Source organism: Mastacembelus armatus, chromosome 6 (assembly GCF_900324485.2).
Source record: "Mastacembelus armatus chromosome 6, fMasArm1.2, whole genome shotgun sequence".
NCBI classification, from domain to species: Eukaryota; Metazoa; Chordata; class Actinopteri; order Synbranchiformes; family Mastacembelidae; genus Mastacembelus; species Mastacembelus armatus.
The window spans coordinates 18,552,153-18,565,810 of NC_046638.1; the positions used below are offsets into that span (position 1 = coordinate 18,552,153).

The 13,658-nt window shown below is 39.0% G+C and overlaps 1 protein-coding gene across 1 annotated transcript; it reads left to right on the plus strand.

Moving 5' to 3' along the window:
• Window positions 1-973: 973 nt before the first annotated feature.
• On the plus strand, window positions 974-12,788 carry wfdc1 (WAP four-disulfide core domain 1). The gene is made up of 6 exons (XM_026310448.1): window positions 974-1,787; window positions 9,097-9,292; window positions 9,544-9,627; window positions 9,761-9,901; window positions 10,330-10,365; window positions 10,467-12,788. Exons 1-6 carry the CDS (start codon window positions 1,689-1,691, stop codon window positions 10,523-10,525), a joined length of 615 nt encoding a protein of 204 aa, XP_026166233.1. The 5' UTR covers window positions 974-1,688; the 3' UTR covers window positions 10,526-12,788.
• The last annotated feature ends 870 nt before the right edge of the window (window positions 12,789-13,658 follow it).

Here is a 13,658-nt window from a genome sequence, read left to right on the forward strand (position 1 = left end):
GGAAGGATATGGATAATGTATGCTGGTACATGTCTGGGGATATAAATTCACTGTCTAATGCTGGAAACTGAGCAGCTGCAGTGGGACTTAACAGTATTTTGTGCAAATGAAAATACTTTAACTTCAACTAGAAATGATTAAATGTTCTTTCAAACTCTTAGGCCTTTTTAGTATCTGGGTTATTAAATGGGACACGAAGTCCAAAATGAGAAATTACTAAATTACTGAGAGAGAAAAAACTAATTTATGTTTGACATTTTAATCTCAGAATAAAATTCAAGTTTAATTAGGTACAGCTTATAAAATGAAAATTCACAATTATTGAGATAAACCTGCCACTGTTACTGATATCTGCATTATGTATGGCAGCATGACATGTTGAATGTTCATTTCCCAAGTATTTGAATGCACCCCTGCACTGTAATAATGACACTCAAAAAATCTCTGTCCTTCTGACACATTCATTCATGCAGTCTCTGCCCTCTTCCAGATCACTGTCCCCCTTGTTGTTCTGTCTTCCCCACCCCGCCACCCCTTCTTCTCTTTCTGTCTTTACTGTCTTTTGTGTAAGTGAAGTCTGGGCCTCCCAATGACACAGGCCCTGTTCCTGTAAAACTAATAACGACTGAGATTTACTCAGGCTTAGCATTCTTTCTCCCTTTCAGTGCAAGACACTGAGAGTAAAGTGGGGTGGGGAGGCCTAGTAGTAAGGTGGAGGTGGAGGGCGATGAGGGAGACATGGGGGAGATGTCCTAGTTTAAGAAGGAAGAATGTGGGAGATACAGTATGTGACAAAGGAAGAGTAGTGAAGCACAGGATGAAAGAGACAGAGAGGCCCCTTTCCCTGAAACACACCACATGCCTTCATTTTTTTATGGGTCATTGCTACTGAAAACACATTGCATCCTCTCAAAACATTATTATTCAGACACCAGAGAGGTGTGTTCACTACCACGCTGTCATGTACAGTAAATGATGCATATCCTGTCACTAAGAGAAAGCACAATGTTGGACATGTTCATAGTTACACCAAATGTATGATTGAGCTCTAGACCAACAAGTATTTTCAAACACACCGCACAGCAAAGCCATTTATTTTACCTCCTACAATACCACACACAAGCAAAACATGTGAAGCTAAGCCAATGAATATAAAATATGCTCCAACCACACGTTGGCATGGCTCTGTCAAATTCATATAAAGATCACCAGATGTGCTGTGATATGCAAAAAGGGGGCAAAGGGGAGGTGTCTTAGACACTGCCTTCACTAACACCCCTCCCTCTCTCCATTTACCTCCTCTCTCTCTGAAACATGTGCGCACACTGTGCCAGCAGACGCTTCCAACCCTGACCAACTGATGCATAGACAGCTGTTGTTTCTCCCGTCCATTCTTCCCTTAACTTTTTCATTTCTTCCCTACACTACTTCCATTCATCAACTCAGTACTCTCTCCTTTCCCTCCCTTCTGTCATTCTACCCTGCACTTTTCCTGAGACTGATATAAGGGCAGGTTCTGTTGGAGGGAGAGGACTTGTGTAATCTCTGGCTGCACATGAGCATTGCAACAAAGGGCTTAGGACTGACTAGAGGACAAACTTCAGAGTAAGGAGAGGAAAGAAAGACACATCTGAGAGAGGTGGGAGGGAGACACAAAAGGAGTTTGGAGTTGGGGTGCAGGACACAGCATGCCGGGCTCTGTGGTGCTTCTGTTGCTGCTGTCCCTGTTGGTCCTGTCCACAGGATGTGATGGCCGACAAATCAGGAAAAGAGGACTCAACCAAAAGGTAACTTTGACTTTTGTATATATGTGTGTATTAGTGTGTGTCTCCTGTTTTCTACTGCTTTCTTATGACTGTTTCAAAAACAACCTCTAATGTAGAAGTAGGTGATGTAGCTCACAGCACTACAGTACAATGCCGCCTCTGTTACAGAGAGCTGGTTTTGCACAGAGAAGATTTGTGAGTGAGGTGAGAGGTGGACAAGTTGACCTGAGACCTGGTGTGCTTTAATCCAGTACTTCAAAGAACAGAGGTGTAAATTAGGTGTAGTTATTAAGTACATTCACTTGAGTACTTATATTAAAGGAAGGAAATCTTCCTTTAACACACTTACTGCGACTTAATGAGAAGACTAATAGCACTCTCATGCCTTAAGGCAACATTCAGCTCCCTGTTAGATTAGTTTACAATAAAAATGGGGAGGAAGCAGGGCAAAACAGCTAATTTATCTGTTTGTACTTTTACTTGAGCATACACACTTTATATTACTCTTTTTTTTACTTATGCACATCATTTTTTTTACATATATTTAGTGGTTAATTACTTTGCAGAGTAAAATTTTACAAATTCATACATTTAATCCCATATTAAAATATGATGCCTCATTATAAACCACACCACTGATAATTATATAGCCTACATAGTTACATTTCAGTAAGCAACAACATAAAAATGGCAATTAATACAATTCTTCAACGCAATTGGAACAAAAACATTTTGGGAGTGCACATGCTCTGACTGTGAAAACTTCATGGGCAGGTTGAAATAAAATGTTGATTTTTTAAGTTACCATATGAGTAATTGAAGGGAACACTGGCTGTACAACTTGTCTGTGTGGGTCTGCCTGTATGTGTGCATGCTTATAGTGGATTATTAGGGCAAGATCTAAACTTGCAGACCTTGGCCCCTGCTTGTTAACTTCAGCTCAGTGTAGCTGAGTGATCATCTCTAACGAGGGCTCTCTTTCCTCCTCTCCACCACCTCTCATGTTTCAGTGTTCCCCCTTTCTGACTGGTTTATGCCCTCATTGACCCTCGTCTCTCACGCTCAGCCTTTATGTGTCTTCCCTTCTCTCATGTGAAGTATTTAGCCTTCCACCCTCCCTCTGCCCTGCTTTCTTGTCCCCCTTGCCCCTGTGCCTCTCTCAGTATACCACCTCCAGCTTTCCCTCTTTCAAATCCTTTTTCTCTCATGTCCTCCTGCTCTCAGGATGGGCCAAAAGCACTGTCCTGCTGGATTCTGCTTCAAAGCAGCTGTAATTGGAACATGCTGAGACGGCTGTGCAGATGGAGCACGTCTCTTTCCCTCTGAAACTTTTCATGTCTGCATCTTTTAATCTCTCTTTTTTTTTTTTTTTACCACCTCCCCCACATACACATGTACATACACACACACCCCCGGTCTGATTCATAACACAGGGGCCGTGCAGAAAGACAAATGATAGTTACTAAGTATTTCATGTAGACACTGCACTGTGGAGTAATCTAACAAACCCAAGGCCACTACTCATGGTCCTTCTTGTTCTTTGCATATACAAAGTTCCACCATATTTATCTAAATAAACTAAAATTACATCTGGCAGAAGCAAATAAATAAAAAAATAAAAAAAGGTGCATTTGATAACATATGAAATCATTTCCCAAATGCTAATTTAGGGACTGTAGATATGCTATTCACAAAAGTCTCTGGACTCGGTCCAGAGGTGCTTTTTAACAAATGGAGTAGATTTTGAGCTGTTTCAAATAAAATTAGATTTTAACTGGTTTAGTTTGTAGAGTATTAAAGTAGTACTTAAGCGATTATACTCTGAAGTTTTTATTGATATTATTACTTATGTTTAAAGTAAACTTTTGAAAACAACCTTTGGGTAATGAGACCAATCTGTGCTCCATCACAATGAAACAACCATTACAACCATTTACAACCATTTTAAGACCAATCTCTTTTCTTTAGCCTTTTAATTATATTTATACAGATATTTTGTGATTTTATTAATTTTGTGTTGTTTTACGTCTATTAATTTTTACAGCTCATTGGTCAAATTCTATCCAGATTACCAAAACCTAGTCTTAATGCTAAACATCCCTAATAAGTTGTGAGGCTACCTATAAATGACTCTTAATGATTTCAGGTAATACATTCATTGTTGTTTGAAGTAATTTTGCGTGGAAACACTCCACATACTAGATATTTGCAAGTTAACTTTCAAATCACAAAAAATCTATACTGTATATATGTTTTAGATACAAATTAATGTTGATTCACTTAAATTAACAACCAAAGATCATTGAATTTTTGGTTAAGCACAGTAACAATTCATAATTCATCAGGAGACATCAGACATTAAAACATCACACAATAAATGGCATTTCATTGTGTTCCTAAAAAAAACTGCAAACGATGTGGAATTTTTGGGAGTATGGCTGCAGTTATTATATCCAGTCAGTCATCCAGCTAACTAGTAGTTCTGTGAACTGGTGTGTGTACCATTCTAAGCAAGACTAATCCCAGTCAGATCCTGCTGGTCAGCAGCACATACAGATTACTGCTCAGTACCATTGGTACACATAGATAAACCAAAAACACAAACTCAATTCCACATCAACTGCTGCTTCACTTTTTTTCTCTCAGAGCCTCTGATGCTCCAGACATTCCTTTTTTGGCACTAGAGAGATTTTATGTTATATCAACTCCAGCAACAGCAAGTCTATGACACCACATTTGTTTGTTTCCATAACTCTGCATACAAAGTACAGATACAGGTGTCTGTTCTTATCTTGAAATTGTTCCACTTTTTTACTTCAGTTTGCGAACTAAAATTTGATGTCAGTGGCTGATATAGTAAAGGATGAAAATATAGGGATAGTACAGTGAATACGTTTAGGGTGATGTCTATAATGGCCATCCCAGTTACCTTTGGCTATAACTGACAGGCAGCAAATGCTATTTCAAACTGTTTTTCCCAAACTGTTTTAATTCAAAGTGTCTTCTGAGTCCTGTTGTGTAATCTTCCTGTTTGCACTTCAGAGGGTTCTGTCTGCTGGCATGTCTACACTTCAAGGACTGCTTTTCCCAGCTGTGCATTTACCTGTTTGTCTGTCATCATGTCTTCCCATTAGACACTAAAACACTTGTCTGTAGCTGATATACAGGTTTGCCTCACAGCTGAAGTGATACAGCTGTGTCTCTGTCTATCTGCACATCTGTCTAACTTTCTATCAGAACTGATTACCGATGGAGAGACAAGAAATCATTTCTGACAGTCCAAAAGCTAAGCAGATGTGCTGTGGGCTACTTCATTTAGCATTAGCAAGGGAAATCTGGAGCATTTAAGTTGACACTCACGAACTAACAGTTTTTTCTTTTCTATACATACTGTACAGAATGTGTGCATAACTTCACAGTACTATATGTCTGAGATTGTGCATGTGTGTGTGTGTGCTCATGCATGTATCCATGGGCAAAGGAAGCAGAAAATCTCAGTATCTGTCTGAGATCTCTGTATGGAACCATGAATGGTCTGATCTTACCGCAGTTATGGAGCCAGACATGGTCTCCAGTGGCTTGTCCCCACAAACCCGCACAGCAAGAGCACTAAAGACCGGAAACTGATTGAAAGAGAAAAAGAGCAGATGAGATCAATCGTCACAGCCACCATCATCCCCCTGCTTTTCAATTGAGAGAGGAAGAAAGGGAGAGAAAATCGAGGAGACAGAAAACGGAGGAAGAGATAGAGAATGTTGGAAATGTAGGAAAACAGATAGACCACAGATAGACATGAACATCACACACAGGCCTGCTGGCAGTATCTCTATGGGAGAGCAACATGGCACACAGAAGTGTAAATAAACAATGTGGAACATCAGAGAGATGTGTGCACAATTGTGTGATAGAGCTCAGGATGTAGAGCATGGCAGTCCCTGTGGCGTACAAAGAGACAATGAAGAGGGAAAGTCAGACTAATGTTGGCAGGACTCAGGAACTGAAGCATGGATGGATTCTGCAGTGCATAGTATTCATGTATACAGCAGCCTCATGCCTTACACCTACAAACACGCACACTGCATGAACAGGAAGTCCACACTTGGCCTTTTGTAGGAGACAGCAGCCGATTTGGTAACAGATCGGATATGAGATAAGGGAGACAGCAGGCATCATTATGTCATTATCCAATCACAGTAGACTTTGTTGTCCCCATTCATAGATCTAATTGTATTGGGAGATGTTTAGAACAACTGTAGCTCCAACATTTTCACTTGCCTTCTGGGTGCCATGAAGGGGGGCGGGGGCAGGACTACTGTATGAATGAACTGTGGTCTAGAGTCTGTGGATGCATGTACAGGTAGACATGTTGTCCCAGAAAAAATGTCAATCAAGTGACAAGATCTGGGTATTTGAGACTATTTGTGGAGCCATTCATTCTTCAGTTACTTACACTGACAAATATAAAAACTATCAAATCCTTCTTAAATGCATGTGTTCAATTTTGTTTTAAAGGGAAACTTCAACATGGTATCACTTTATAAATTTGATATGGTAAATACTGTATATATTGTATTTATACTGGAGCAGTTCATCTGGTATTCGACATTCGTGATTTGGCATCCATGTTATATCATCTCCAACAACAAAGGGATTTATAATGAGTAAGTCATGAGTATGTGAAACCACAGGCATGTTTATATGCATCGTGCAGATATGACCATGTTTTGAAAAATTGAACACAGAGTAGGCCTACAATATATCTCTCTTTTATTTTGAACTCTGTCTCAGAGAACTCCTGAGAAAGCTATCTGCTTCTCTAACCACTAAACGCTCCACTTTACATTTTGTGTTGCACAAATATATATATATATATATATTTCTTTTTCTTTCTTTTTTTTAATTTAAAAATATTTACTAAAGCACCTTTTAAATAGGAAAAGCCAAAGAATAAATAAGCACTACTAATCTGACCAAGCGTCAAGTTGTGAGGCAGACAGCCACACATTGTTCCCTCATGCTTCCACAGTGTGAATCCAGCACCCCGTTCCACTCTCAAGATAACCATCCACCCTCAAAGCTCACAGCTGCCAGAACGAATTAATGTGTGCTTAAAGTGAGCACACATACAGTGTGTGTGATACTACTGTCAGTGCCAAACATTTGTTTTCATTTTTCCGGTTGGTTTGTAAGAACGTTCAGTAAGCCTGCCAAATAAACAGAGTTTTAATGATTGAGTGCAGCCCAAAAGATGATTATCTAATTACTATTGTAGTATAGAAAAACACCATTCTCCGCCTGTCCTTGGATCACCCTTATGCTCAAAATTAATGGTTAAAACTGGAGAGATGCAGAAATTTAGTTTCATGGCAAAATGATTCAAAATCATAGAAACTGTCAGGTTATGGCTGTGCTCGTTTGTCAGTAACACAGCGTTCTCAATCTGTATAAACAACTCCACAGAAATACAATTTGAGGTACAACCATAATCACAGTGTAACAAAGTCCTTATGCTCATTAAACCAGAGAAAATAATAGGAAACATTTGTCCTTTACTGGTGGGAAAAAACACTGATCTCTGCTACAGTAAATATTGTGATGAGATGAGGAACACACCTCAGTGCAAAGCTGACTGGATAATATTCTGGCTGTACAAGGGCTATAATTAAAACATCCCAAAATTATTCCTGTTGTGTCCATCACTAAAGTGTTAGACCAGACAACAAGCATCACAGTTATTGCTCATATCAAAGCAGTAAGTAGGAAAAAAAAAGTGGAATTAACTGGATGGGTGGACTCAACAATAAAAGAAAGTCAAATAAAATGCAGTCAGAAGTCTCCTTTAATGATTACAGGTGCACATGGGTTCAATCGATACTCAGAGTGGTGAGAAAATAAGAAAAACCCCTCACTCTACCTTGCAACAGCAGTTGCATGAAATGGATGTGGGAAGCTTTATGGGCGTAACTACAGATAGTGTGTTTTACCTACACTAATGTTGCTTTGTACAGTCTCTGGGAAAGACTCATTAAAATCCTTCTAGAGCTAAATGTTATCTAAGTATACATGAAAGCCTAACTCTGATAGCTAAATTAATGAATCTTTGAAATACCCCTTATTTTTCCATCAGGAAGCTTGATCGCATTGTAGCTTGCTACATGAAAGCAAATAGAGTTTCTGACAAAATATATGTCAATGTTTATTAAGGGCCATTGAGCTTCTTGAAATTTTGTTGTAATGTTTCCCACATGCTTAAAACCTGCAACAATGAATGCCCCCTCATACTGCGCCATAAAATGTGATATTTGATACCACCAAAATGTGAAATTATAGTATAGACCCAAATACTTGTCCCGCACATGTCCAAACCAATGAGTGGAATTCAGTGAGGTAAATGGTAAAAACTATTAAACCACAGATGCAAGAGCAGATCTGGAAGTGGAACTGAGAATAAGTGTATGCATTTCTGTGCATTTGTAAATAGGCTTACACTTTATGTTGCCAAATCCACTAAGGAGTGTGAAGTGTGTCTTTGCCTGGCTCGTGGTACCCTGGCCTACTTTCTCCCTTTCAGACTCGACAGCGAAGCATTTGTTCCCACAGTGAATCACCTCCCTGATTCAGGTCAAGATGTTCGTAGGCAGGCATGCATACTAAAGCCAAGACTTCAGTGTCTTTGCTACAGCTCTGCTCTGCTCAACAGTGATCACTCGGATTCATTATTGCCATCTGCTGGTACCAACGTGCAATGTGTGTGCAATTGTATTAGTACAATACCTAAACATCTACCCGAGTCTTCCTTCAGTTTGTAACCTAATAAGACCTTTTTTATGTCAGTTGCTTCGAACAATGTATTATGCCCTGATGAAATATAAATGTTCTTATCAATTCACCTTCAAAACGTTAACCAAGCCTCCCTTCCAAAATAAGGCACACTTGTTTTCTCGTCTGGACAGTTTTATTTTTTTATTTTTTATTTTTCTCTCTGTTCTACATACCATGTGGGCACCTACATTATATCATCTAGTCTGGAACTATGCTTGAATCAGGTTTTTAGCCATGTCAAACTAAGATGTTGAATTTGGTAAACACTATACTTACCTAATATAATGTCCTTCTCCTGCAGTTTTTTATTTATTTTTGCTTAGTTTGGCTGTTGCTTTTCATGACTGCAGTCACTGGTAGATTTTGATAGACCCTGGACCCCTGCTCATAATACTTAGTGTCATAGTGTGGCAAAATCCCTGAGTGAAAGAGGCAGTATCACCTAGAATAGAAACAAACCACATCTACATCCTCATTTGTGCCTTGGACATTTGTCTCTGTCATTCAGGACTACGAGTATCCCAATCACCCCCAGTTCACACAGCACCAGAAGAATGACCGGTGTCCGCCGCCACCCCAGATGCTGCCAGAGCGAGCCTGTGAGGTGCCAGGCTGCCGCTCAGACTCGGAATGTGAGCGTCATAAACGCTGCTGCTACAATGGCTGCATTTACGCCTGCCTGGAGTCTGTTCAGCCACCACCAGGTCAGCAGACAGATGGTTATGCAAAGAATAGTGTTTGCACGTTAAAGCTGAAGGATAATTGGGCCCTTAAATATTATTGGACCATAAAATGGGTTTTGGCTTGGATTTTATGTTCAAGTGGTTTAACATTCTCTTCTGTCAGTCTCCCTGTCTTTCAGGTTTTGCACTTTAATTCTTTGGAATTTTGTATTTTGATGGCTTAGAAAACACTGAATCTCAAACTTATTACAGTGTCTGTATGTTCTGAGTAGTGCTAGACTGGCTGGTGCAGCCCAAGCCTCGGTGGTTGGGAGGTAATGGCTGGCTGCTAGATGGCCCTGAAGAGGTTCTCCAAGGTGAGTTCACTGAGCTCAGAGAAAACACCTGTAATCCTTGATACTTAGCTTTTAATACTTAAACACACAAAATGGTCATTGTACCTAATGTTTATAATTTCTTCTAATGTACATTATGTTTTCTGCCTACTAGCTGAAGCCTGCAGTACAACTGAGGATGGAGACGAGCCTCTCCACTGTCCCACAGGTTACGAATGCCACATCATCAACCCAGGAAACCCTGCCACTGGCATCCCAAACCGGGGGCAGTGTATCAAACAACGTGGAAACTCTGGTAATACTTTTTTTATTCAGAATGTTCTGCATTAATTTCCTTTTACAACTAACACCCTGTCTGTCTGGTATAATAACTTAGACTGTGCTCCTTTAGTTTGTCCATGCACCATGGGGACAGGGACAAGGTACTATGCCAGCATCTGCCTGTCTTTAGTCTGGCTTGGTGTCTCTTGTCAGATACAATTCATCCTAGTGCTGAATAAATACATCTAAAAGTATAGAAATCTTTGCGACCTGGCACCTCAGAGGACCATCAAATGATGTACTTGTTAACAGTGACTATATCTGCTGGCAGCAATATTAAAGTAAATATTTCATGAAGAGACCACAAGGTTTTTAATTACTCTATCTCTTTTTTGCCAAAGGAAAAATGTAGAGTATGAGGATCAGATGTCATCTGTTGTATTTTGGTCATTCTATTTACAGATGGACGTGGCTTGAAATACTTTAAGGACTATTTGGGTAAGTGAAGTAATGCAGACAACTGGAAAACCTGTATTACAGCTAAACAGGAAACGACACTGATCTGCCTATCATATATTTTTTTTTTTTTTTACTGTCAGGTACCCGTTCTAACAGTGCAGTAGGCCATGAAAAGCATCATCACAAGCATCTGGGATGAACTAGGTTTTTAGTCACTTTTAGGGATTATGATTAAAGGTATAGTCTGTGATTCTAGTTCTCATTCGGTGAAAGGGGTCTGAGTTGGTCTGAGTTTCTGCTAATGGGCATAAGTGATACTGGCACAAGTGGAGGAACAAGAGTACTGGTCACATACAAGAGTGTGGTACTTACCCTGGGGATGGTAAGTACCACACTCTTGGAAATTCATAACATTAGTGCACAGCCACAAGAGATGGATGCTGAAAAAAATACCAAATACAGTGATTCCACTTACAACATACGCAAAAAAACTGAAAAAGGCAGGAAGGAAACAACTTTAAACAGACATAAGTCTTGTGGCCTTGAAGATTTCTGATGATGTGGCCTGATAACCCCCTCCTTGGGACCACATGATGGGGTAATCTAGACAGGGAGCCTCCATATGAAGGCTCATCTAGTTCTTGGCACATTCCATTGTGTATTTTGGTAACTGAAGAGGAGAAAGACAAAAAAACAAAGGAACTGAAAAGGAAGGGTTATGATCAGGTCAAAGACTGCTGTAAACATAGGTGCCATTTTCCATCAATGGAGAGATGATTTATTGGGTGTTGACAGCCTGGTGACAACTTGGTTTGGAATATAAAATGTGGACCCATGAGGAGATGCAATGCTGAGCTCTAACACGTCTCATTTGTCATCTCCTCTTCCCTCAGTCATGTGTTCATGAATTCTGACAAATTTGCATTGAATCGCAAGCTATACCCTTAAAAAACAATACTCTTTATCTTCCATAGGACAAAGTGTTTTTTTTTTTAATATCTTTTCTCAGATCACCTCTGACCTCAGCCTTAGCTTCAACCATAACACAACCTCAAACATCAGCCCACTCCTGTTCAATCTGGTCTTATCACACCTGAACCAGGATGAGGTCTAAACTTTTAACTGGCCCTTACAGCTGCTACCTCCCCTTTGCAAAGCCCTGTCTGGGAGCCTGTCCTCATTCACAACATCCTTGGGGACACATGTATAGTTCACAGCCAAAGAGTGTGTATTTTTTTTATTTGTTTTGTTTTTTGTTTCTCTGTCTAATGTCAGTGAAGGAAATCAACATTGGGTCCTGATGGTGAAGCAGAGGAAGTGAGAGCACAGAGTGCACAAAAGCTATTTATCAAAGTCAGTTTTTATTTCTCTACAACTTTTTCTCCTCAGTACCCCTCATTCTTATTCTCAGACAGACACACTCGCAAGAAGATCAAGACCATGTGGTTCCATTACTTAAACTCTGAAGGATGCTGCTCAAAGTTCCTTTTCCAAAATTTCCATGGTTTAAAGACAATTAAGACAAATTCCAGCTGTAGCTGTTGCATCTTTGAATCAATTCCAAATATGATTTAACATCCTAGCTAATAATGCTAATTACAAGAATATGTGCTATATGAGTATGGTAGTTGTGTCAGTTTTGAAGGATTCGGAACAGCTGTATAACAGATGCTGACCATGACTTACTTGCCTGTAAAATAAGATAAAATAGCTCACTTAAAGGGGATATTTGAGAAGAATTAAGCTTGCAGCAAATACTCCACCTATGAAGGAGGAAAACTTTGAACAGCTTTTAAAAGCCACATTTAAATTAGCCCAAAAAGAGTAATACGGATATTAAAAACGTGAATTCATTTGAAATTTTCCATACCTGTTCAAAATGGTAATGCTATTAAATAATAGTAAGGTTTAAACAGGTTTTTGACAGGTTCCTAAAATGTTTCTCTTTTTTTTATGACCAGTGGTTTTCTAAATGTAAGCACAGCATATTGTAATAATATTTTCTTTAAAAAATGTACTGAATGACATATTTTGCAAATCACACAACAGACATCCTAAAGTGCAGTATTATCCAAGCATTTCTTGAGTGTGTGTCATCAGATGACACTTTTTGACAAATCTGACAAATTTAATAATCCAGTCTCTCAACCCAGAGTTTTCTGTACAAACATAACATTAGGGGCTTCTGCATATGGCAGATATTTAAAATTGTTCACATGATGTGTATTATTTTAAAATGTAACTTGCTTAAGTTAACTGTTCAACTTAAATAGTCTCCATTATCATTTCCAATGGTGCTCAGTTTAAATGCTGCCTATAATAACAGTGGAATAAGTTGGCCATACATTAAGCTATGTGACACAAAAGCTACAACCATCCTCTGTGCACAACTAAAATGATGTTCTGACTGGTGCTATAACGCTGCCATGTTTATTCTGAATAAACCGCATTGTTAACTTTGAGTTTTGTTGTGTTTTTCTATTGAAAGTTATCTTAGGCTTTAGGACTAAATTAATGATCTGTGGATAATAAAATAGCATGTACATTATAATGACATTGTATGGACTAAACCTGCTTTGTGATTATATTTGATTGCAGTATGTTTAGCTGAATCAAAATGATTTGAATACAGTGATTGTAGCAGCTTCTAAAACCTGAGAATATCACATAGGAAAATGATTGTCTAGACAAAAACAGTGTAGTGTCTTCTTCCAGGGAAGTGGTACATTTTATAATTCAAAGGCCTTCATCAAACACTTGCATTGTATAGACAAAGCCTCTATTTTATACATTACATTCTCACTGATTAGCATGAGATGTGCTTAATGTTATACTTAATATACACAAATACAAGAACACTTAATTCCCTATCTTAGTCATTCATCCACCTGGCTCAGTCACACTGGTATAACAATATATGCACAGATCAGAAATTATAACATTATAAGATGAGGCATCAGAAATGATCTTCATACACTATTAAAGTACAGCAAATGCAACATTGGTCAGCTGCATGAGTACTTTTCAGCAGAAAGGGATGGGAGATTAAGTGGTGCCCCACTGGAGTCAACTCGCCATAAAAAAGGCAGCAAAGCAGGTTTTTGTTGAAATTTTTTTTTTTTTGTATTTTTATCTTTAGGCATTGCTGCTTATAAGGAATCATGAGTGACTTGTACATCTTTTCAGTGGTCAACGCCCCCTACTGGGAAAGGACGTACAAGACAATCTCTTGATAAAAGATTCATGTGACATCCACAACAGGTGTTTGACTAAGTGCTCACCTTGAGCTTTTTCCACAGCAGACTGAAAATATATATTTTTTTAATAAAAGT

Bases quoted from the DNA above. Each gene is read 5' to 3' on its own strand.
- wfdc1 (XM_026310448.1), top strand. From the start codon at position 1,689: ATGCCGGGCTCTGTGGTGCTTCTGTTGCTGCTGTCCCTGTTGGTCCTG. The intron at 9,902-10,329 runs GTAATACTTTTT...TTCTATTTACAG, and splicing joins CAAACAACGTGGAAACTCTG to ATGGACGTGGCTTGAAATAC. The intron at 10,366-10,466 runs GTAAGTGAAGTA...TTTTACTGTCAG, and splicing joins ATACTTTAAGGACTATTTGG to GTACCCGTTCTAACAGTGCA.